At 38.5% G+C, this 26,144-nt stretch overlaps 1 protein-coding gene across 2 annotated transcripts; it reads left to right on the top strand.

Annotated features, from left to right (window-relative positions):
* Positions 1-52: 52 nt before the first annotated feature.
* GANC (glucosidase alpha, neutral C) lies at positions 53-24,191 on the top strand. Of its 2 annotated transcripts, XM_021533500.2 has the most exons (24): positions 53-200; positions 1,283-1,345; positions 2,539-2,647; positions 3,179-3,306; positions 3,819-4,001; positions 4,809-4,854; positions 6,219-6,285; positions 7,692-7,788; positions 8,386-8,566; positions 9,381-9,534; positions 9,919-10,154; positions 11,105-11,231; positions 12,136-12,215; positions 13,073-13,216; positions 13,602-13,698; positions 14,078-14,179; positions 14,680-14,923; positions 16,639-16,703; positions 17,220-17,296; positions 18,489-18,563; positions 18,972-19,085; positions 19,623-19,735; positions 21,208-21,311; positions 22,192-24,191. In XM_021533500.2, the coding sequence occupies exons 1-24, from the start codon at positions 172-174 to the stop codon at positions 22,299-22,301; spliced, it is 2,745 nt and encodes a 914-aa protein (XP_021389175.2). In that variant the 5' UTR covers positions 53-171; the 3' UTR covers positions 22,302-24,191. The 2 variants fall into 2 exon arrangements, with proteins under 2 accessions (XP_021389175.2, XP_077640272.1); XM_077784146.1 differs by lacking the exon at positions 2,539-2,647 and having other exon boundaries at positions 90-200.
* The last annotated feature ends 1,953 nt before the right edge of the window (positions 24,192-26,144 follow it).

Here is a 26,144-nt window from a genome sequence, read left to right as displayed (position 1 = left end):
TGGGCCGGCGAGAGCGGCGCTGGGCGGAGCCGCTCCCGGCTCGGCCCGGGCTGTCACCGCCTCCGGGTGTCACTCGCCGGCCCGTTCGCACTCGAGGCCCGCGGTGTTTCCCGGCCGGCGCGGCGGGTCGCCACCCCTTCTCTCCGTGGGGGTCGCTCGGGCAGCTCCGTCATGGAGGCGGGGACGCCGGGGGCAGTCAGGTAAGGCAGCCGGGGCGGCGCTCCTCGGCCGGCCCTCTCCGCACTCCCGCTGCTCCCGGGGGTCCACCGCTTTCCGCGGGGAGCGGCGGGTGCGGACGCGGTCCCACGCTGCGGGTCGGGGCTGGGGGCGGCGTGGGGCCGTGCCGTGCTGTCCTCGCCGCCCGGCCCGGGCACAGACTGCCCGCGGCGGAGCGGGGCAGCGAGCGGATCCGCAGCGCCTGGGCAGTGCGGGCTGCACCGTGTTCAGTGCGCCAACAGAGGCGTACGAATTTGGAGCAGAACCCGAAAGGACATAAGTATCTTCAAGCAATAATGGGAAGGGCTGAGTGATCTAAATATACGGTCACTGTGAGATCTCAAATAATAATCCAGGACTTGTAATTGTGACTGAGCCTCAGTGGGTGCCGTCTGCATTTCCTATGTATGTAATTAATAAGTATGGTATAAGTATCAGTGCTTTATCTGGCAGCACTAATACCTTATTCCCTTCCATATATATCTGAACCCATCATGGTCTGGGAAGTATTTTGATGGTAGACGCTACTGGTAGCCTATTTTCTTTCAGGCAAATTAAAAATTTACTGTTATCTAATGAATCTAAAAGTTACTTCAAGCTTAAAGGTAACATAGAGCTTTCAGCAGGACCATGGGAAGCTTCCTCCTTTGTCGGTCCCCCTGAAGGCTGAAGAAAAGGGTGTAGGACTTCTTCTTGTCTGCCAATCCTCCCCATTTCTCCATTCTTATTACTGGAAAATAATAATTAACTGTAATGACTGCAAAGGGAGGTCTGGCTTCAAAATGCAAAACCATAATAATTCAAATCCATTTTTGTTACTCATAGATTCAATCATTTCTTAAAATTTCAGGGTTTAAAAGGAAATAGTTCAGCATGAAACTAAATGTATAAGAAACTCTTCCCATATCTAAATACAGTAGTTCAAGGTCCATCCATTTTATGTTGGATCAGAGTTTTCTGCACTGTCTTTAATTCTGACCACTCCTGAAAAGGACCCCCATCATTTGATCATTCAGCAGGTGTGTGATGGAGACATCTAAATACTTCCTTTTTCTGCTCTTTCTAGTGTCCAAGATGAGGCTGTGGACAAAAGAAACTTTAAGAAATGCAACCAAATTGCTTTTTACAGGTATGGAGAATTGTAGTGTAGTTACACATTGACTTTTAACCACAGCAAGTCTGCTATTACAGAATTTATCTTTCAAAGGTGAGCATTCCACTTACCTATCAGCAAGCAATAATCAGTGGACTTTAAAACGTGTAGTCCTATACCCAGAATGTCTTCGGTTAAAGTTCAAAAGGATCAGTCCTCTCATCTGATAAAGCCCCAGCAATATTTTAATTTAAGTGCACTCATAAGATGCAGGTTGTTCTCTTGACATGGATGTTTCTTGCCTATCTGCAGTTCAAAGCAGCAGAACACTCAATAGAAATCATTAATCTGTGACAATAGTATGTGTGATTACAGTCCTGTTGAGCAAGTACCCTGGCCAGAATTCAGTGTTAAATCTAAATTCTAGCTCACTAGTCCCTTAAAGCTCACCTTATGCTAAGTCATATTTCTCATCCCATTTCTAACTGTGCTACTGACCTTTTTCTTTCCTCCATTGTGTTCTTTCCTATGCTAACTGACTGAAAGAGATGATTGCCTATTGGTACACCAATTAGTCACTGACATAGTTGGTTTATTAATGTAGAAGTTTGTCTTTAAGGTAGTCTCCAAGACACTTACCTTCAAATAGTTCATAAAACCTGGGCATGGCATGGAGAATTCTACAAACAGTTGAAAGAGCCTTTATTTCAGGATCTCTGACTAAAAACGTTAGCAAGACCAAAAGATGTTGTCAAAACTCTGTTGTCATCAAACTTCTTGAGAAACAATTTGCTTGGCACATATTTGGAAGTTACAAATTGCAAACACACACTATCATCATCCCAGGATGTAGAAGGTGTTCCTTGGGGAGTTAGAGGGATATATGACAGAAAATGAAAAACAGAATATTCAACTGAAATATCAGGGATAAAAAAGAAAAATAATGAAATTGTACAGCTAAGAACTGGACACTTGAGACTATTATTGTTAAAAAAGCCATATAGAATTCAGGTGAACCCCTGAACCCCTCTAACATCTCGTTCATAAGCATTTAGGTGTGCTCAGAACTATATTCCTTCTTTTTTCTCTTGACTTAAAGTGCTAATAATTGTAATTGAAATTTTTCAATAAAAAATTATTAAGTAAACATTTTAAACAATATTATGTCCCTCTGTATGATATAAGCTACAAGAGCTGGGGAGACCAAAAATAATTTTCTGTCTTGGCAGGCGTCAGAAGCTTCTACATCCTGGAAAATCCTTGTATCGAGTCTTGTTGGATTCAGTCACATTAAGTGATGAGAGTGTCAAATTCCATATCATTCATGAGGAGAATAAGGTGAGATACCACAAAGCATAAGAGGGTGCTTACAGAAAGAGCAGTGAATATTGTCAACACAATTAATAATATTTGCAGGTTTTGAGAGTCTTCCATGATAGATATTTGAGAGATAATGCAAACTATCAGGCTAAATATGCCCTTACTAATCAGCATTTAACTTTAAAAAAAAAAATTGCTTTAAAAACAAAAAAAAAAAAAAGAGCTACAAATAGAACACTTTTTTCTGAAAAATATTTTTAATTCAGAGTTTTCTCCACTATTTCAAAATAATAACTTCTTTTCCTGTAATGCTAGATATCAGATGCTTGAAGAAAAAGAGTTCACTTAAAAGGCATTGCTTCTTCAAAGAGGTGAAGTAGAGTTAGCTAGTGTAATTCATATGGGTGATGATTTTTACTCTCAACAATGCTAAAGAACAATAAATCAGAAAGCAGACATGTTCATTTTGTCCCAGACAGTAAGTGTTTGGTGATGCTGTGTTAAAAATAAGCATTTTTTATGCTTACGAGTTTCTCTGTTTGCTCACAGGTTCTTCTGCAAGTAGAAATTTATGAAATAGAAGGCAATATTTTCAGGCTTAAAATCGATGAGGCATCTCCTCTCAGAGCAAGATACAAAGTTCCTGATGTTCTTATAAAGGAACCTACCACCCAGAGGTAAGTGATGGGTGATTTAAGTGATGATTTAGCACCTCAATATCTTATACATCTTCATTATATTACGGTACAGTTGTCTCTCTACAATATAAAGTCGTTACAGGAAGAGAAAACAAAAATGCATATGGTTTATTTACTTTTAAAAAATTATGTTAAATTCTTAGGATAATGTTTTATCATACACATAAGAAACCTGAGCCTGTTTGACCCAGTCAGAAAATAGCCTGCTTGTTACAATGCAAAGTTTTTACCTAAGGCATTACCTATTAATGTAAAAGGAATGCAAGCTCTGGATAATTTTCATGTCTGTTCTGTAGCCACTCTTTGCACTATGCAGTGAACCCTGAGCACAGCATGTATTTCTGGCCTTCTTTGGCTCAACATTAGCCTTGATGTTTGTGTAATATGTGCAGATATTCTTAGCCCATCTTTTGTATGAATTGTTATTTAGTTACAGCAGATTTAATGTGCTGCTGATTGATATAAAGCTGTTGTTGCTTTTCATTTGCCAGACTGTTTATATCCAATAAGGAGGCAGGTATTTTGGTACTGTCAAGTGTTAATGAAGACTACACACTTCGAGTCACAGCAAACCCTTTCCAAGTTGAGCTGCAGTCCAAGGGTGAGACTGTTATGAGTGTGAATTCCAATGGTTTGTTGTATTTTGAGCATCTACAACCACCTCCCAGTGACAGGTACAGCATTTGTCTATCACATCATTGTATATACTGGTTGTGCTGTAGCTGAAAATAGACTATGTAATTGCAATTTCTGAAAGCTCTTATGCACTGAAACATGACTTCTCTTTTACTTCATAAGTACAGTAAATACAAGGGGAAGTTTTAACAAAGAAATTCTTGATCGCTTAGCTGTAGACTGCTTTAATTCCTTGCAGGAGCCATGTGCAAAATGCTAACCTCATTTAATGACCAATTCTGCAAAACACTAAGGTGTCCTGGTACCCCTTGTCTTTCTTGAGAATGAGTGATGGTAGTATGATGAGGTTACTAGTTTCATATTTTTTCTCATTAAATTTACTCTTTAAGTAAGTGTTATTCACTAGAAGTAAAGTATTTTTGAACTTACAGTGTGCCATCCAGTTGCAAGATACCATAGGTTAATCACTCTACAAAGTGCTGGAAGGATGAGAAACCTCAGTGCAGGACATGTCATGATTAGAAAACAGGAATAGCAAGCATCTCTCTTGTGGAGCATCATTTTAAACATTGAAATTAACAGAGAGCCCTTAGTGGAATGAGAAAATAGTGAGGGCAGGTAAAATGCTGATTCAGAAACAAATATGAAAGGCCAAGAAAACAACCTAACTCAAGTATTGAGTGAAGGTTATTTTAAGGCATTGAATATTAAAATTATTTCCAAGTTTGCACCAGAAGTCTTACCTAATGTCTCAAGCAATGCATGGTACTATTATAAGTTTCTGTTTGAAATCCTTGCTTATGTTAACAATAAACTGATTATTTCTATGTATTTGTTTCCATTAGAAAACATACAGCACAAAATGAGGAGGCAGCAAGTGATTCCTCTAAGGTAACCCATGCTTACTGCAATTCAGGCAGGAATATTTTGAAAAGAAAATTGAATTACATGTTGATTTTGTCCTTTAGTATGTTTACAAATACAGTCTAACCACTTCCAAAAAGGATCTGGCATAACATTGTGAGATACTTTACAATTTCATAGTTGAAGGGAGGTTTATGTGTTTTACCATATCTGTAGAAGGCATCAGTCAGGTAGATTTAGCACAAAAAACGGGGGTTTTTTTCCCTATTGCCTTTTTATTACTAATTTGTTTTTATTTGGTTCTCTTATTTGATCTGGACTAGATGTGTAAAAGGGAGCTTTGTGGAGATATTTGTCATTTTCAAATTCCCTGTTCAATGCAAAGAGAGTTTCAAAATAATAAGACCCTTTTTGTAACAGTCAAAAAATATGTCTCTACATACATTCAGGCTTAATACGGAAATAAAATTCTCTCCTAAAATAGAGCAGGTCCTGGCAGTGCATAGAGGCACATAGCAGTTTTCCCAGGAGGCTGAGCTGTGTCTGGCATATAATTTTAGCCCCCTGCAGAGCAGATGGCTGCTTACTCTGCTATCGTGTTATAAATGGCAGGAGCTATGCTGTCTTCAGCATACTTATGTTTGAGCTCTGATTTCTGCCAGGGAAAGCACACAGCTGCAAGAGGCCACGTCCACTTATTGTGGGATGAATGTAGAAAAGAAAACTAGGGAGGGCACTTCAAGAACTGTAAATTCTATGACTATGAATTACAGGACACAAGGAGGTTAAAAGTATCAGTTACAGACACTCCAGAGTGTCTGAAGAGCTTTTTCTATTTTCTGACCTTTACTATTTGGAGGAGTGAGTTGGTTTCTGTTTGTATGGGTTTTTTTCTGTTTGGTTCTACCCATGCATTTAATAGATTTAGTCAAGGAGAAACACATTTATTACAGTGAGAATAATCACTCACTGGAACAACCTTCCTAGGGATGTGGCATAGTCCTATCATGGGAGGTTTTCAAGATTTGTTTGACAGGCTGCTAGATAATCTCATCAAGGCTCCCTTTACCATTAAAGGTTAGACCAGGTGATCTTTTGAGGTCCCTTTCAAACTGGGCTATTCTATCAGTCTGTGATTCTATCCAAGACCTCAGATATTATTTTTACGCTATAGCAGACTGCTTGTGTACAACATATACACATCAGTTCTTCAGTGTGAATTCCTGGAGCTGAATCTGATTTGTGTTTTTGATTTATTTATATTAGCCATATGTGGCCAAAAAACAAAGGCAGTATAAATCTCATGTGAAAAGACATATTTTTCTTAAATCTTAAAATTACATTTTGTGCACAGTTTCATTTGCTAGGCTTAACAATTTCTATTTGTATAGGAAAAACAAGAGGACCTAGGTCTCTGGGAAGAGAAATTTGACAGTTTCTTGGACATCAAAGCTCATGGTAAGTCTCAGTCTAGTTCTGAAAACAGCTTTACTGTTTTGTATGTACCCATGTTCATTCATATTTCTGTCTGCTTTCTGTTTAGCTGCTTAATGTATATCAGTGTGCCACTTGCCCCTGCTTTTTAGTTGCCTTAACTTTGTTTTAAATCAGTAATCAGTGATACGGAACAATTTGACAAAAACTCTGCAAATGTTCATTTGATCTCTGTTTAAGAGGGAACATGTTAAATGTGACCCATTTCATCAACTCGCTGTATGCCATTTCTGACACAGCATTAAGACTATCTGCATTGTCTGACTTTACATATATATATTGTATATAATACATTATTTCCTTTTTATTTTCTTTTTTCTTAGTATTAGTACATAACATTGACCCCACCTGTAGTTTATTCTCAACATATCAGAAATCATGATATCTAAGCATTAATAATTGTTACAAAGACTTTTTTTGAAGGGTGGACTAAAAAAGGGAATACGGAGCAATCTTAAATGGTAAAGACAAAGGTTATAGACACATGAGAGTAGCAGCTCAAATGCAATTTAAATTATAAATTACCAAAATATATGATGATCCGCTGTCCATCCCATTGTATTCTATGTTAATTAAGTTTGGTTAGCTTTGTCCATTTGCATTGTCATGCAGACTTTTATAGCAACCAGCACTACCCAGCAACTGCAGTAGGAGGAGAGAAGTCTGAAAGCAATTTCTTTTGGTGGCAGAAACTTCCTCAGTTCACGGTCAAGACACAGAAAGCAGGAAGCTGCTGCCCTTGTGCATGTTAGTTCTCATGTCTTAGGCCATCATCATGTTTTTGTGTTTTCTGTGTCAGAGGAATAAAGACTATGTGGTCATATTCTGATCCTGAAGGCACTGCTTGTCAGTGTGCAGGATGTCTGGTTGCCTGCCAAAAGTTGCTCTGGATTCAGCAGTGTGACAGGATGATATCACTAGTAGGGACTCTTGTGCATGCTACTCCCCTGGCTGAGGCTGAAGAGAAGACCAGTGGGAAACAGACAATTCAGATCCTGAAATCCACTGTGCTACAAAGTTTGGCTTTTAGTTACTGGATAGAAACAGGAGATAATTTTAAGCAGTTTCACTACTGAATAAAGAAGTGACCCATGATTCCATGGATTTGGGGTTTTTTCCTATTAAAGTGATTCATTTTATCTTGCTAAAAAGTTCAAAATCAAAATAAATGCAATAAAATCTGTTTCAAACATTGCCTCTATAGAACAGAAATAATAATGGAAGTGGAGTTGAAAGGAAGCATGAAAGATTTAATTATTGAAACATTAAAACCTATTTCTTTTGATTTATTCAGTTAGGTTGCTCTGCTTTATTCCTTTCAGATAAGCCTAAGAACTCTGCATTCTCATAATTCAATATTATTTCCACAGGTCCTACATCTGTAGGCATGGACTTCTCTTTACATGGATATGACCATGTTTATGGAATACCACAACACACAGAAACACTTCTTCTCAAAAACACCAGGTAAATGTGTCAAAGCATCAGATTGCTAGTGAATGCAGTCTTGTTTTTGTTTTATTTTGTAAGAGAGCTATAACATTGTATTAATATTTTAATGCAGACAAGAGCTTGAGATATGTGTATCATATAGTGTATATTTTCGTTTAATATTTTGGTTGGTTGAATTGTAGCCCCTATTCATGTGGAGTAAGGCATTCTGCTTTCCCAAGTGTGCAATTTCATGAATGGCCCTTTCTGTTCTCTCCCAATTTTCCATGCAGTTTTTTTCTGACTTCCAGGATTGGTTATGTTTCAGCAGAACTCATAAAAGTGCAATTCTATGGGAGGATGGGAGAGTTCAGAAATAATATTTTAGGATTTAAAGCAAACACACAGTAGTCTCACTGGCAGCAAAAAACTTGTTTGCTTCAGATAGTGAAGACCAAAGCAAAGAAGCAGTAATCTAGGCAGTCAGTCTTTCAGCTCTTGATGCTAAACAAAAGACCAAAACACAGAGCACTCACTGAGTATTGGCCAGGTTTAGTGAGACAGCAACAGAGTTAAAACTAGCCTAGTGCAAGATGCTTATGTGTAACAAACACATCTGTTTGTTTGTCCTAGTGATGGTGATGCCTACCGGCTTTATAATTTGGATATTTTCGGCCACAAGATCCATGACAAAATAGGTATTTATGGTTCAGTACCCCTTCTCTTAGCACACAAGCCTGACAGAACTTCAGGGATCTTCTGGCTGAACTCTTCAGAAACACTGGTGGATATTAGTACAAAGGCAGTAGCTGAGGTGAGAGTTATTCACTTTCCTCAGAATTAAATTACAAAAGAAAACACTTCAGGACAAGGCCAACAGGAATATAACACTCTTGGAGATTTATCTTTTGCTCACTAATGAAGAATTGTCAGTCTCTTCCTCCTGTCCTCCCTATTGCTAAATTTTGTTGTATGAAACTAAAAGAGCAAAGAGATTACTCCTTGCAAGAGCCAAGTTATAGATCTTGTACGGAGAGAAAATACATAGAAAAAATCTACACGGATGTAGAAGGCAGAAAAAATGGTAGACAAAAATCTTGATAGTCACTTGGATTTGAGAAATTTTTATGAGTGTTTAAATTCTTGGAATTGCCATAGATTTCTGCTTAGCAGGCTCATTCTTCTGTGGAATGTAATTGACCATAAAGAAACATAAAATGTTCAGGAAAGGAATTCAGTCTTGAAACACAAACATACTAATTCTGTTAAAATTGAAACAATGACAGGCAAATCTTGCTTTTCATGCACTGCATTATGTGGTAATTTTTTTTTTAACTTACGATATAGATATTACTCAAAGATCCTACAGAAAATTCATGGTCCTTAGTTAGGGAAATGCTTTAATATTTTGCTACTCATTACCCATTTTTTCTCATTACCTATTACTCTACTTGTGTAAGTGGTATGCAAGGTAAAGGATTTGTGAAGGATATATAAGAAACATTCAGTGTGTATTCCTAATACCTGTCAGGTATGTGTTAATGAATTTTGTTTGTTTCCCTATTTGCTCCTTCATTGAATAAAAGTTTGATAGAGAAAGATTCAGATTACCTTGTTTTCCTTCTAAGCACACTCCATCCAGATCTGCTGCAGAGACTGCTAAGCAGAGAGCAGTGCCTCTAACTGATGTACGCTGGATGTCGGAAAGTGGGATCATTGATGTTTTCCTGCTGATGGGACCCACTCCATTTGATATCTTCAAGCAGTTTGCACAGCTGACAGGTACTAACTCAATAATTGGAGTCAGAATGGCACACTTACCCAGGAGATTGTCTGAGGAACGTGTTGTACCCAAAAACAGGTCAATATTTACCTAGCCCATTGTGTGCAGGAGGCCAGTTGTTCCCAAACTGCAGTGTGTAGATCAAAGGCTCATGCTTTGTGAAGACAGGCCAATGTCCTTGTTTCCCCTAGCATTCACAGCTGGTCAAACTTGTCTCTAATTGAGAAGCCAGCATAATCACTGCTATCTGAAACTGCACCCTTTGATGAAGAGGTGAAACACAATGGGCTAGAACTGCCAGTCCCTATCAAGACATGCCAACTTACAATGTGAAATGACTGAATTTATTGACAGTTTTATCTTTATTCATATACTCTTTCTAGGCACTCAAGCCTTGCCCCCACTTTTTTCTCTGGGCTACCATCAGTGCAGGTGGAATTATGAGGATGAACAAGATGTCAAGGAAGTGGATGCTGGCTTTGATGCACATGATATTCCTTATGATGTCATATGGCTGGATATAGAGCACACAGATGGCAAGAGGTATTTTACTTGGGACAAAGAGAAATTCCAGAACCCCAGAAAGATGCAAGAACATCTCAGGAAGAAAAAACGCAAGGTAAATAATATTGCAGGAAGAAAGAAAAGATTTCTCTGTAGTGTGAATCTACCTGATCTAGCTTTAAGCATGGTACTTCAGATACTGGAAACAGGTGAACTACAGCAGAATACACTGTGTTGCTATCTGGTGATGCTTCCAGCATTCAAGCTGTCTTGTTTAATTCAGTTCTTCATGCCATTTTATTATTTAGTAGACAATCCAGCTAAACTTGACCCATGTGAAATTCCATCTTACAGAAGCAGCTCAGTGCTGTCATTGATGAACACAGCATAAATTTTTTCTTCTTAACATGAGCTTTCACCATTGATAGTTTCTGTGGTTGCTTCAGCTTTTCTTTGTGTTTCTGTATTTCTGTTTTTACAGCTAAAATATTTTCCATGGAATTATTGAGTTGTAGAATTGCTCAATGCTTGATCTTTGTCAAAAATCAATGAAGAGGGGATTGTTTAAATAGCATTCATGTTTTATAATCTCTCAATTGGAGCTATAGTACTTTCTCAAGTCTGCAGCAAAGCAGCAGAATGTAACTGCAAAACACAATACTTGTTGCTGTTGAATGCTACATAAACTAAAATTAATTTAAATGTCTTAAAGCATATGATTTTAGCAGGCATATGAACACAGAAGTCAGATATTTTCCCATTCACAGAATACAGCAGTGAATTAAACATGTTTTTAGGGGTTGGGGTCTTGCTTTTATCTCAAACGATGGTTTTTGTAATTTATTTCAGAAGGGTGAGTTCATTCACTCCTTGTGAATTCAGGTCCTGTACATATGCCTAACACAGTACATAAAAAACCTGGTATCTGCTTTTTAAAACTAGGGACACAGCTCTCTTCTTTATCTGAGATTAAGTAATTCTCTGCCTTCTATCAAAAGTGAACTCTTACTGTTTTATTAAGCACAGCTGATGTTAATTATGTGTTTTATTTTCTTACCCTGGCAGCTTGTGGTCATCATAGATCCTCATCTTAAGGTTGATCCCTCATATACCCTGTATGCACAGGCAAAGGAAAAGGGTTATTTTGTGAAAGACAGAAATGGGCAAGATTTTGAGGGCATCTGTTGGCCAGGTAAAAAACACTTTGTGTCTTTATATTTTAAGCTGTTTATTTTAAAAATTTTGCAGAATAGTTTAATTGGGATGCATGGAAACAGAACTGAATTCTTATAGTCCCTGCATTTGTTGTAAATATTAATCATTATAATAATAATTTAAAATCAACTTAATTTATAAAAATGGGGTGTTGGTATAATCATGTCCTGATTACCTCAGCTGTATAAATTACCTCTATTTATTGGATCTGCAGCTAGTCCCAGTGCCTAGAACTAACAGTTGGATTTACTGATCAGAACAGCCATTCCTCTTCCAAGCTTGTCTTGGACACAGAAATGCAGTCTGGTCCATTGCAGTGAGCACAGCTTATGTAGTCTGCATGAAATTTAGTGGGTAATTCAAGAGTAATACAGCAATTTGACATATTATGTTTCATGAGAAGATCTCATTGCAGGGAGGCAAAGGAGGTTGTCTCCCTTCTTTACAAACAGGAAGCCCACAGTCCTGGCAAAGGAATGATTATGGGAAAAATCAAGGCCATACTACAACTTGTAGCAGCATGGTAGGATTAATCACCTTCTCAGTGACACTTTTCTGTTTGAGCTCAGAATACCAGTGATGTTGTCTTTCCCTGACTACTTGTTCACGTGTGAATGTATTTCAAACTACTAGCAGACATCCTTAAATAGTGCTGAGCTTCAGACCTCCTGAATCTAAGTGTGTTGACCTTCACAACGTGGCAAGAGGTGTACTGAATTCCAGGTTGGCCTGGAATTTGCTCTTGAGCTTTATTTTCAGAAAAAAAAGCAACTACATTATTGCTGCCTATGGAAACCATTGTAGCTTTAGGCCATTGCAGATAGGTGCAAAGACAATGTTCTTAGAATCCGATAAATAATTGGGATCTCCCACATCCACAGGTTCCTCTTGTTACCTGGATTTTACCAATCCTGAAGTGCGAAAATGGTATGCAGATCAATTTGCCTTCAAAACATACAAGGTTTGTATTTATTTGCTCTGATTTACATATCTCAGAAAGCCTGAAAAGGGAGAAGAGAGAAGATACTGTCTAAGCAGTATTGTTGGCCTTTGTAGCTCTGTTATTGTGTAGAGGAAAATACACCCTGATAAGCTGAAGTACCACAGAAGGATTTTCTCCATGGACTGAATCTACACTCAGACAGTTGGAATCCCTATGCCACCAGTGAACACAGAAGTAAAAGGGACAAACTGCAGGCATTTTAAGAACCCATAATCTAAAACAGCTGCTGCTATTCCAGCTTTTACTTCCATGATAGAACACAAGGAGTGGTGTGGGAGTGCACTCTCACAGCTTAGTCACTTAATCCTGACCTTCCTGCCTAGTGCTGAAAGTGTCTGAGTGACCATTGCTGCATACCTCCCATTCCCCTCACCCTGCTTCAAAGTTCTGGTTTGCAGTAGAGTTGTTGAAATCACTTCCCTAGTAGATACACATAGTAGATATTTCCCATGCTGCTTCTCCTCTCCAGCTTTCACCTCTGGCCTTCTCTGATTTTTTCCTTACGGCTGTTTTATACTTCTCTTTTCCCTGCCTCTTTTCCCTCACCACAAAGCAGGAATAGCAAGTGCCTACTGAGTTTTCTAAGAATTGCAAAGATCAAGTGGGCTTGCAGGCTGCTATCCTGACTAGAAGGGTCTCTGAGAAGGATGAGATGAATGACTGGGGGCTTTCAAGTGAGCTGAGAAGTGTAATTACCAAGTCTTGCTTTTGTACTGCTGTGTCTACTCATACCCCAGACTGGCCTGACACCCACTTGAGATAAACACTCTAAGTCACAGGATTGACTTAGACCTAACTGAAGCCCTGTGTCACAGGCATCCACTAATATCCTCTTTGTATGGAATGATATGAATGAGCCTTCAGTCTTCAAGGGGGCAGAACTAACAATGCAGAAAGATGCTGTGCACTACAACAACTGGGAGCATCGGGAAGTACACAACCTCTATGGATTCTACCAGGTAGAGTATCTGGAGACACAAACACAAGTTATTTTCATGGAGTATGTGTGATGTGGTACTTCATACAGTAGTAGGTATTCTGTAACCTTCATCAAGGCATGAAACTGCTGGATATTGCAATATTTAAAATAAACTGTGATTGGTCACAAGAAAATGTGACATCATCTGTGCCTTACTACCATAATAATGTAAATTTCGTTGGCTGTGCCTACTGAATCTTTTTGTTAATGTCTATTCTAATAAGAACATGTTATTTAATAATAGGTATTATTTCTGGGTACAGAATTGTCTTAGTTTTTCTGCCTTAGAAAGGCTAAAAAGACAGTGTAGAAAGTACCCTAATTATAGAGTTTGTCTACCTGACTTTTCTATTCATGATTTTCAGCAAATGGCAACTGCAGAAGGACTCATCAGACGTTCTTCGGGGAAAGAGAGACCGTTTGTCCTTACACGATCTTTCTTTGCTGGATCACAAAAGTATGGTTAGTAGGGATTAGCTGGATGCCTTCCTTGCTGCTTTATTCTGTTAAGTTTGATTGATAGTAGTCTAGAGAGGACAGAAGCTGTCTTAGAAATACTGATGTGGTTAGCTCATAAGAGTGCAAGTGATTAAAATCATCAGGAAAGGCTGGCAAGGTGTGTATGAGTCAAAGGTAGAACAGCAACACTATCCTGTGACAAACCAATACCTGTTTTTATTGCCTATTTCAGGAGCACGCATGTATAAGGAAAAAATAAGATGCAATGTGGAGGAATTCCAAAGTAGTTCACAATTATTCTTGTCTTCTTTCTTTAACTGCAAGAGTAAACTGAGATATACATTCAATTTTCCTGCATAATCCTGAAACTGGGTATTTCCAGGGGCGGTGTGGACTGGAGACAACACAGCAGAGTGGAGTTACTTGAAAATATCCATTCCAATGCTTCTTACCATCAACATGGCAGGGATTTCATTCTGTGGAGGTAATGTGTTTCTCACTGTGTATAATTGTGCCACAAAGCTTGTATTCCCAAGGTAGACTTCAACACAGTCGGTGGAAAGCTCAACAGCCCTCCACATTTCCAGGTGGTTTCACAGATTAGTCTGGTTTCAGAAGCCTGAAACCTGGCCCTCACTATCATGTCTCTGTTAACTTTTGTCCAGTGTTTGTGTTCCATCTGGAGCAGCAGATGTCGGGTAGTATTCTTTTCACAGCATCGCTGTGACAGTCCCCTCTGTCCCTGGGAAAGTCACTCACTTAGCCTTCAAAACCTCTCTTGAGATTTTTTTTTCAAAGCATAACTTGTTGCACTGGTTTTTTACTCTTGTTTGGACAAGCAGCTGCCCAACAGCGGAACAGAACAGCGAACAAATGGTGAAATGTATGAATTTATACACTTGGAATGTTTGTTAGAGGAGAGCTTCACATTTTTCAGAGCAGTCTCCAAAACTGTGTATTTTTATTTGTCTGCGCAATATCTAGCTGATGTGGGAGGGTTTATTGGAGATCCAGAACCAGAGTTACTTGTTCGCTGGTATCAGGCAGGAGCCTACCAGCCCTTCTTCAGAGGTCACTCTAACCTGGAGAGCAAACGGCGTGAACCGTGGCTCTTTGGGGAGAAGAACACCCAGATCATCAGGAGAGCCATTAGAGAGCGCTACATCCTCCTGCCCTACTTATACACTCTGTTCTATCGTGCACACACGGCGGCTGAACCGGTCATGAGGTAAGAGCATGAGCCAGGAGGCCTAGAGGGTTTCTGCAAGAGCTTACTTGGAGAAGGGAGGTTAAATTACCACCTCTTAATTTTATGGTTACGTATTTGACTATTAAAAGGGAGAAAAGCAAACAAAAGTTTTAATACTGAATTCTCTTTTCATGCATTCTGCAAGCTTTGTTAAGGCTCTCAGAAGACAATAATGTTCTGAGTTTTTTCCCAACCTGGAACACACTAATTCAATAAACACATTGCAGTCTTTAAACTTTTTAGAGTAGTCTGGGCTTCAAACTTTTCATCATGATAAAGACCATCATATAATACTCCAACCACTACATAAAACAGTACTTAATGGACTGTGAACTTGTTGACCTCAAAATGTAAATGCCGTTTTGCCTCTCATGAAAATATTTGTTACTGCTTAACTGTTACTGTTATAAAATCTCATTTCATATTAATAGTTTTTTCATTTTTTTCTGCAATAGTGCTTATAATGTTTCTTTTTGTAGAAAATGTAATAATCTAGAACAGAAATGAAATTATAAAATAAATTATTTATTCTGTTGCTCTCTAACCTCTTCAAAATGTACCTCTGTGGAACTGAATGCAGCATTTCTTTCAGGAAGAGATTAATGTCATTAATCTCCCTGGTATAGATTATAATCTGTGTGTTTGCATTTGCCCTAGAACTGTTCTTTTACTCATATTTATCTTTATATTTTGTTATGTAGATACATGTCATAAGTTTTAAAAACATATAGGTCTTTTTGGCAAGAGTTGAGTGGTCTGAATTCTGAAAATAATTTGCATTACAGACATAGTAGTGTGAGTGTCTGTCTGCATATATGTAGGTGCAAGTGCACCTGTTTTATGCACTGACATAGACAGTGGGTTTCTGTCTTTCTTGAAATGAAGCTTTTGTTGGCATGTGAAGTGTCCACAGTATTAAATCACACTTCCATTGTGGTATGTTTGCTGTAGTAAGTACAGAATTAGAGAGGAAGTCTAATTTTCTCACCGAGACAAGCAGAATGGAAAGTGTGTCTCATTAGCAAGCACATGAGCAGTAGGACTGCAGAGAACAAGTGGATGCTTGTGTGTGAGCAGATGAGCCAGGCTTTTGTGTAAAAAAACCCAGACCCTGTCTCTTAAGAAGATATTGTTGTCATAATCTCTCAAACTTTAAATATACAACTCCTGTTCCATAACCAGATGCTTATTACACTACCCTTTTTTGAGAAAGACTGCAAATGAGCTTCTGGTGCAGTTTTTTCAGGTGTGGCCAGGGTGAGGCTTTCTATAAAAGCATCAGGGAGCTGTTGGGAAGAGGAAAGTGTGCTGCAGGCACTAGCTCATCGGGGCCAGCATTGCTGGTAGACTGGGAGACAAAGGCTCATTCATCACTCCTTTGATAGAAAGAAGGTAGATGTACTGTAAGGTTGTAAGGAAGAAGGCAAGAGGGAAGAAATCAATGCCACAGATGTAAAGATAGGTATACTGGAGTGTCTTAACCATGCTGTACTGGGGACTCTCAACAGGGGCAAAGTCACTGAGTCACTTTGGAGTCACTGACACAAAAGAGAACCTTGCCCTATCTTCAGTTCTTGATAACTGTGCCTTGCAAAGAGAGAGAGAAAATGGAGCCTGAAAATGCTAGAAAGACTTGAACAGGTTGATTGGAGAGGAAAAATGTAACTGAATTCTATTCTCTTTCTTTTCTGCAGGTCTCTCTGGATAGAGTTTCCAGAGAAAACAGAAACTTTTGATCTGGAAAATGAGTACATGCTGGGTAAGCAAGGGTCTGCAATTTGAGTTAAATATTTTTGAGGTGTTGCATGACAAAAAGAAAACACAAAAAGACTGCTCAAGACTTAAAAAAAAATATAATTTAATATAGAACTTAAGACCTCTTTAAGGCACCTACTTTCAACAGCACTTTGAAAACAGAGGACATACAAGATGCAAAAACTCAGTTGTATCTCACTAGTCACCTTGAAAAAACATGATTGGTTTTGACCCGAAACATCAAGTTCTGTGGAGCAGCTAAGATCACAGTCTGCTTCAAAAATGGCAGTAGTAAAGAACTACCACCCAAACATGATTGGTTTTTACTGTGGTATGGCTGGCTGCTGAAGTCAGCCATCAGGCCACTACACAAGCCTTTTTCTTCAGTAGACAATGAACCTAAGCATATGACATGCCCAAGCAAGCTCCTTGTGTGAGGTTGACAACCCCAGAGCACACAGGTTCTGATCTGGGGAGATGCAGCCTTCAGGACTATAGCTGTGTTTATGTTTTTCTCCAGGAAATGCTTTGTTGGTACATCCAGTCACAGAGAAAGAGGCCAAGACAGTGACAGTACTGTTTCCAGGGTCAGAGGAGGTAAAGATGTATATGAATTGCTCATCTGTTCAACTCAAAGAAGTATTTTATGCAGAAACCTTCCAGCTCCCCATCTAATAACTGTTGAGCACTACTGCTATGGCAAGTCTTGGCCAGTCATGCTGTGCCACTCTGAACCCTTTCTTCCATCCTGATACCTTTCTTGCTTGGCTCACAGTTAATTTGCTTCTTGCTTTTCCATGAGCTGCTGCACAAATTTCAAAGTTTAAATCTCCCTTCAAAGCTTGCTCATCAGTCACCATGAAACAGCTTCCCTACATTGTCAATTTCCTTTTTACATGTATTTTTCTTCGGGTTAAACTTCTCATTTTCATAGAGAAAAGGGGAACTTTGAAGAAAGGTCGAAAGGAAATCAGAGGGAAACTGTGGGGAGGGAAATTTTAACAAGACAAGCCTCAGTAGCCTGGAACACATATAGCAAACACTGACTCATACAGAGAGCAGTTCCTCTCTGAAGTAAAGGTATTTATCCACAGGATGGCATAGTGGTTCACACCTACAAAGAGCATTTGGCTACAGCAGCAGTGAAGTGGAGAAAGGAAAATGATTTGGGGAAAATAGTTGCTAAGGGAATGCCTGAGACTCTAGAGAGTAAGCAGCAGAAGGGAGAGTATGAGACCATGCAGAGCCTTGTGACTCCACTAATGCACCTGAGAACAGTTTGAATTATTCTTAGTTTAAGGAGAAAAACAGACTAGGCTCTCCGAACAAATTAAGGAAAATACTTGTATCAAGATCTTTCAGATGAGTGCTTGGTACACATAAAGTACTTAAACCTGCTGCCAAGTGTGGTGCATGGGAGATTCAGATGCAGCTCTCTTTTGTCACCTGTCAATAGCAACTTTGTTGTTAATTTTCACTTCAATATAAATATGCTTTTTCAAGAACTATACTTTTTAAAAATTAAGTGTTTTATTATTTTGCACTTCCAGATGCTTTAAGACATACAAGACATCATGCAAACTGTAGAAAAGGTCAGATTATTTTTGTGTGTCAGAAATTACAATTTATTCTTTTCATCCAGAAGGTCATTTAATTTAAAAAGTAAATGCATTTTCTTGCCTATCAAATAGGTTGTTAGGAATACTGACAAGTTAAGGAGAGTAACTGCATCTACAGAGGAAACATTTTGGCATATGTGTCATGCTCATTCTTATTTCATTTTTTCTAGATTTGGTACGATTTCAGAAAATTTAAGCGAATGGAAGATGCAGGCACAGTGAAGATCCCAGTAACACTGGAAAATGTATGTTTTTGCTTTAAAATGCCACTTTCATGGAGCAGAAAAAAACCCCAAGCTTTTGTTTTGTCAATATTCAGAATCAGAAAAGTGACAGTTCAATTTCCTTGTAGAAATGTATCTAAAATAACTTCTATATAAAAGTCCCATCTCCTTTGTTGTTAGATTAAGCACTATTGTGTCCTGGTGGTAAAGTGAGGTGATACAAGGGTTAATTTTTCCAAGCAAAATTATTTTGCTTATATACATATAGAAGATTGCTACTATTCCCATTATTAGTTGAAATATTTCCTTTATATATTTGTGTTAAAAGTTCATTTATAAGTTGAGCAAAATTCTGTTATCTCTGATCCTTGTTAAAATTACATTTTCGGAGTGTGGGAACCTTTCTGCCCTGGCTTTGTGTTTTTGCAGATTCCTGTGTTCCAGCGGGGGGGCACTGTGATACCTCTGAAGACCAGAGCTGGAAAATCCACTGAATGGATGATAGATATTTCTTATGAACTCCACGTGGCCTTAGACACAGAGGTACTCTGGGATAGCGTTCCCTTTTTACAAAGATGTCTTCTACTCCATCTGATTTTGCAGGCCCTTTCTGCCTGTTGGATCAACACAATGGCATCTACATTTGAGTGCGCAATAGCTCTTCTCCACTTGTGCTGTTTGAGGGGACTCAAACCTCTCCTCCACTGTCCCCTCTAAGCATGACTATCTGAGTACAGCAGAGGCAGAACATTTTTCTGTCCTTTTTCAGCCCTTGTCTAGTCCCTTGGAAGAAGGAGCAGAGAATGAGCAGGCCACAAACTTCCTTTTGGACACAGAGAGGAAACTTCCTACAACTCTCTTTACTAATAAAGAGATGACACATGATACCTGCATCAATTTACAAAAACCAGGATGTCCAGTGCTCTCAGAGCTGGATTGCCTGAGCCTTCCAGGGATACAAGCTGCTAAAGAAAAATAAACACACACCTTCAATATGAAGCATAACATATAGTGGGACAGTTTCATTATTCAACATTAGAAGCTGCTGTTAATTTCTGCTCTACCTGATGTGTTTTACAGGCCTGTGCCATAGGCGAGCTGTACGTAGATGATGGGCATTCATTTCAATATCTCCACAAGAAGCAGTTCCTGTATCGGAAATTCACTTTCCACAAGAACATTCTCTCTTCCAGGTAACACCAATTATGGACAAAAACCACCAACGCACCGACACTGGAAATGCCTGTTCTAGCTCATGAGGTCTTCTTACAAATGTAGCAGTTATTAGTCTCATCCATTGCTTAGTGAAGTCCAAGAGTGTGCAGAATTTGTCATAAACTGCAGAGGTAAACAGTGTTCTACGTAAGTCTGAAGGCAGTAACATATGAAATACTGAGCTGTTTCAGTCTAGCCAAACTCAAGATTCTGCAGATTGACACAAATATAAAGTCAGTCATTAGAGTACAGCCTATCTGAGACACAAAAAAGTTAAATCGGGAGATTTGCAAGTAGGCAACACCTGGAGTGTTTATATTTTCTAAGATTTGTTCTCTAACATAATCTTTGCTGAGAGGGTGGTCAGTCACTGGGACAAGTTCTTTGAAGTGGTCAAGGCATCAAGCCTTTCCTAGTTCAAAGCACATCTGGACAATAATCTGAGCCACATGGCTTAGGTTTAGGCAGTCCTGCAAGGAGCAGGGAGTTGGGCTTGATTCTTATGTGCCCCTTCCAACATGAGATGTTCTGTCTGGGAACCAAAACCACACCACTGCAGTCTCCCAAAGTAATCAACAAATTCACCATATATATTAGCATGAAGAAAAAAACACTTGAAGGAAGGCACAAGGGGATAGCACCTGCAAAGGCTCAGTGACAAAATCTAAAAGCCAAAGAGATGCCAAATATGTCACTATAACACTTCTACTATTGCGGTATATTGCACAGAGGGCTGTGTAGTGCATAAATGGTGATTCTGCAGACATTTTTTTGTCCTTGAAGCTTCAAAAATACGCAGGAGTTGGTCCTAGAGCTACCAAATTTAACACAGAGCAAAACTAGTTTAGCTTGCATAATGTGGTTAAAAGTATACTTCAAATCTCTTTATCTGGAATAGGAAATCTGAAAAGCTTAAAAATTCAGGATGGGAAAGGAAAATGTTGCTAAATTGATAGCAAATCTAGAAGTTGGAAAGAAAGTAATTTTGAGATTAATAACATTCTGTTTATTTAAAAAATTATATTTTGATTTGAAGGTTTTTTAGAGCTTTTTAATAAAAATTGAATTAGTTACAAAATTAAACATGATTTTTGTCTTAGATTGAAATATCTTACTTCAAAAAATCTTAAAATTAGCTTTACATTTATGTTTAGGAGTTTTAACTACTGTTTTGTGAAAATCCAGAACTTTTCTCATTCTTAAGGTCATACTTTTTGCTATAAAACAGCTTCTCAAATTGTTTTTCTTCGGACTGTGAAATCTGATATGTAGTGAAAAAATCAGCTGACAGTGGGAAAAAGTTTTGCTTGTTTTTAAGAGAAAGATAAATAGAGAGAAGGAAACCAGTGTAGGGAGCTTTCAGGGTGAGACTGAAGTAATAATTTGTGTGATACTGAACTTATACTGATGGAAAGAAATTTATGTATATGAAATAATTTTCTTTTCTCAGCTGCATAGATGAAAGTGGACAATACCACACTACATGTGTAGTTGAACGGGTGATAATTCTGGGATTTGGAAAGCAACCCACTTTTGTGACAGCCAGTGCCAAGGGTAATGAATTTATTTCCATTTTATTACAATTTTTTCAAGTCCTGTTGCTCTGCCGTCATTCACTAGAGGTGTCAAACTGACAGGTCTGCAAAAGAAGTGTTACAGCATAGGAAGCCTCTTTGTTTAGTTTTCTTTGCTACTTTTTTATATCAAGGACAGAATTTAGTGAAAGGAAGCAGCAGCTATTCACCACTAATACTACATGCAGAACTGAAGAACACTGACTTTAAAAGATGATAAATACGTCAGTAAATGTGGTTTGGCATTAATATGTTCAGACAACATTGTCCTGCACAGAACATGAGCAGAGATGGCACTTCAAATGAAGGCAAATTTGCTCAAGTCTGTCAACCTGCCTAGTCTAGAACAGGAAACTTGCAGGCAACCCCAAATTTACTCTTCTGTTTGCATGCTCATCCAAAAGCTGTGAAGTTCCTGACTATATAGAGATCTCTAGAAGTTGTATCCCATAGGGATAGGCAGTAGCATTTCCAGAAAGGGCTTACAATTTCTGTTTGCTTTCCAAGCATGTCCCTTCACTTTGAGAGTCATGGGGAAATGGAATTTGGCCTCCACCTGTCAAGGGTGCTTGGAAGAACACCTCTGCAGAAACCAGGATGATTTTTTTCAGAAAAAATCTTGAGTAGTTCCATAGTTTGATGTATCATAGTTTGAAAGATAAGAAAAAAGGAAATAGTTACTTTCTTATTCCACTGCATTTTTATATGTGTGCTGGGAAGATTTGCCTTCTATTTGTTTTTTAATCAATCCTTTCCATCAGTGGTAGGGACAGTCAGAACTAAAAACTGTAGAGAGTCACTTGTAGCCATGTTTCAGAAGAATTCTTAAATTAAGTAGAAAACTCTCTTGTCTTGTTCAGATGGTAAAAAAAAAGAAGTGGTTTTCACATATGATACGAAGACCTCTGCAGTGACACTGGAAAACTTAGCCCTGAGTGTTGAAGCTGACTGGGAGATCTGTATCAGCTGAAAGAAGACTAAACTTCTTCAGAGAAACTGTCCATTGGGAGGCTGAGGAGAAATAAACTGGGAGGACTTCAGATGTTCACTTGAATCCAATTAAATCAACAAATGTATTTTCCACCAACACACCCAAACTAACATTTCTTACAATTTTTCTTTTAAAGCACTAATTTGGACTTGGATAAATTTTCTGTTCAGCAAAAATGATAGCACTAAGATTGTATCTTTGGAGAAAATAAGCTAAATACTCTTTGCATTAGGCTAGCTTCAGTTAGGCATTAAACTTCAGTTTGCCTTCACTTGCAATAAAAAATTATTAGTTGATTGGGTCTTAATGTAAGTATAAGGCCTTAATGTAAGTATTTTTTAAATCGCACTATTTAGAGGCTGGAGCACTTGAGGAGATCTGGGCCAGTTCAACAAGCAGCACCAGCAGATATGATAGACACAGAGATTATCCCCAGAGTTCTGCCTGCCAGCTGCCTTCTGAAAACAAACACAGAAGGAGCCGCCCAGGGTGATCACAGACACTTCTGCTTCCCAGTCCTTATGGCAATGCAAAATTATCTGGTCTGCATAGGAAAGTAAACAGCAGGCTGGCCAAACACCTCAGGCACTGGAGGTGAGGGTTGGGTAGCTTGTGCCAGTCAGTTGTGCAATAGTAGAAGACAGTAATGTGAGAGTGCAGAAGGCTCCTTAACAGCCAGCTTTGAAACCTGGATTTCAAAAAGGCACAGGTCTTCCACTGGCATAGGATAGCAGCTATACTCACACAAAAATATTTTCCATGTTACTGCTCCCCTCCATCTGCAAGTACTACTTAAAATTTTTCTGTTAGGAAAGAATGGGCATTGATGATTGAACGTCATTGATTAAAGTCAGCCCAATGAAGGAGCTGTGCTTTCCCACATCTTCCAAGTCCTGCCAAGTTTTGGCTTCCTTTAGAAAAGTTTTAGTCATGTCACTTTTAGTATCTGGCTGAGATTTGAACTAGGCATTTATGAAGCAGAATTTAATTTTAATGGGATTAATTCTTTATTCAGGCATCCCACTTGGTGTTACAACTCAACCTAATGTTCCCTTGCCTTCTTTTTCCACTGTCTCTGCAAACAGAACTGGTGTGTTTTGATGCTTGCTTTGCTTGCAAAACAGAGATCTCTTAAGTCCCACATCCATTACATCCTGCCTATTCCCTCCTTTTTCCATCTTAGGCATCTCTTTTCACAGGCTGCCATTGCTCCACAGGGTTTGTTTACCCTTTCCATTTGCTAAATTTTTCAGCTATGTTATTTAGAAACCAGTTCTGCTTTGAGTCAAACCTGAGCATGCCATCAGTTTGGTTTCTGGTTTTTCTGGATTTCTAGTTAATTTTATTCCTTTTAGTAAGATAAGGAAGTATTTTCTAAAAACATCAGTAAATCAACTTGTAAGAAACAGAGAAGGATGGTCACCATTTTTGCCAGCTAAAGGTAGCTTAACATTACTAATCCCTCTGTCATTCCCACCTGCTGCTGTTTGTCCTCTGCAGGGCAGATTTCTGGGAACAGCAAGCATGAGAGCAAACTGTGAGTGCTCTTGACTACTCAAGTGTAGTTTGGTCCCCACCAGACCCTTAGCTTCCTTCTTTTTTATTTTGAAGAGCATAAATACTGTTGTGCTTAATGCAAATGCAAATGTGTTAATCCAGGTAGAACAACAGCAAACAGATGTTTTGCATCTGTGAAAAGGGAGACAGACCCTATTTTTCTATCAACTTCTAAACTTTGATTATTTCTTACTATCCTTTAAGCATAGCAGTATTTCTGATAAGTTGCAGTTATTGTCTTGGGTAACTTAATAAAATATTTTAACTGCTATTTCTCAAATTGGAAAGTGAAATAAAGTAATAATGAAGCAAGTTTCATGCCTTTTTCCTTCAGACCTTCTTTCTTGTTGACCTGTTAAGACCTGTTAAGAATCACTAGTGAGAATTCTTCCAAGGGTAGCTGGTTAATGTGAATTACTTGCCTTTGTTCTCTGGCCCTCAGTAAGATATCTGCAGATATGTACTCCTGGGTCATATTTTCAGTGGTATGAAGTTCCTAACATCCATAGATTTCAGTAGCAATTAGTTGCTGAAAATCTTAGCAGCTGGGTCTTTAGATCTGATAAATTTCAAATAATATGATTTACATTGTTATTTTTAGTAACTCACATATTTCTTCACATATTTATGCAATAAATGAAGAAATAAATTTTTGGTATATCTTTACAAAAGAAATAATTTTGTTCAATTAGTGAAAACAACTGGAGAGAAAACCCCATACAAATTAAATAGCAATATTAACATTTTAGATTAATTCACTAAAGATTAGTTCATTGTTACTGTTGAACAGGTCAGCTATTTGGGTACTTCTGCTTGCAGTAAATTCGATCATATACAGAATTTAATTTCTGAGAATTTGTTTTGCTATTTGTATTAGACAACACTTCCATTCTCCTCTATAGAAAATTGTATTTAAAGACACCATTTGTCTTTTACTAGCAGCTCCTGTATAAAAGACCAGAACTCTACATAACAAACCTGTCTATCCAATAAGAAATAAGAAAAGTAGAAATTGTATTTTAAACAGGTGTAACTCCTGAACATGCCTAAAGAGCAACATTGGTGTAGGAGTGAGAAGTGCATGTCCACCTGCCATTCCATATGCAGGCACTGGCTGATCTGTTAGCTCTCGCAGTAGTAGCAGGTCATACCCTGGCACTTGCTGACTATCCCAATTAAAAAAAAAAAAAAACCCACTGCTAATAATTCACATGATTCTCCCCAGCAGCCCACAGAGTTTCTCAAATGTCATACCGCTACAATTCTTCCAGAAAGAATTGTATATGAGATGCAGGAAGGGAGAATAGGAAAGAAAACATATGCACAGACTAAAATGAGCACTTTGCTGAGCTGAGCTGCGCAGTGAAAAGTCCTTGTGTCACACTGTTTGTGTATCCTGCAGAGTGACACGTGGCTCTGCCAAGTTGTCCTGCAATGTTGTGTAAAGTGTGAGACCTAAAATCCTAGCATCTAAATGTAAGAAGGAAGTAATCAATTCTGCATCTGAAGAACTCACCCTAAAGCAATTGCATTCCTATTTTCACAAATGCTAGAATCTGTCTTTTTCAATTGCCCTGCTGGTGCAAGAAGTCTTGCATTCATGATAAAAATAAAAGGATTTAGGCCATCTACATGGCCTAAAAGACTGATGATTAATATTCTTAGAGGTTATTCAAGCTTGCCAACTATATATTATCTTATTTAAATGCTTTTCCAGGGATGTTTTCTATAATGAGCTGTAGAGTTTTCCCACTGTACTGTTGATTTTAAATGTGTAAACTGAGCAAATGGCTGAGGAAAAAAAAAAACAAACAGTGCTTTAGAAAATGCCATAGGCCTAGGCCAGAAGGTCAGCAATGTATATGTGAGCCAGAAATGAGTATCATTAGGCAAAAATAAAACTGATGTCAATCTGTGACTGAAGATTTTCCAATAAAGAAAACTCAAGGTATTATGGTACTTTCCTTGACGTATAAATATTGTCACCTTTTAAAGAACTGAGCTACAGAGAAAAGCAGTATGTGTTTAGATTTTTGCTCACAGAGGCTGTGAATTTGTCCCTTATCCAACTGTTGTGTGAAAAAATACATGTGCAGAGTCAGATGTTTCCTTTAACTTTGGTATATCCTAACACACAGAGAATAGCCCAGCTTCCACATTAGGTTCTATAAACTTTTCAACCCCTAAACAAAAAGTTGCTTTTTTCATGGCAGATAGCTATTACAAGGTGAATCTTTGTGTTGCCAAGCTGCTCTCCAGAGAAGC

This window comes from Lonchura striata, chromosome 6 (assembly GCF_046129695.1).
Source record: "Lonchura striata isolate bLonStr1 chromosome 6, bLonStr1.mat, whole genome shotgun sequence".
NCBI classification, from domain to species: Eukaryota; Metazoa; Chordata; class Aves; order Passeriformes; family Estrildidae; genus Lonchura; species Lonchura striata.
This window is presented reverse-complemented; position numbering and strand designations above follow the sequence as displayed.

Excerpts from the sequence above, each read along its gene's own strand:
- GANC (XM_021533500.2), top strand. The coding sequence starts at position 172 with ATGGAGGCGGGGACGCCGGGGGCAGTCAG. Across the intron at positions 13,217-13,601 it reads ACCTCTATGGATTCTACCAG|CAAATGGCAACTGCAGAAGG; the intron begins GTAGAGTATCTG and ends CATGATTTTCAG. Across the intron at positions 14,924-16,638 it reads GCGGCTGAACCGGTCATGAG|GTCTCTCTGGATAGAGTTTC; the intron begins GTAAGAGCATGA and ends TCTTTTCTGCAG.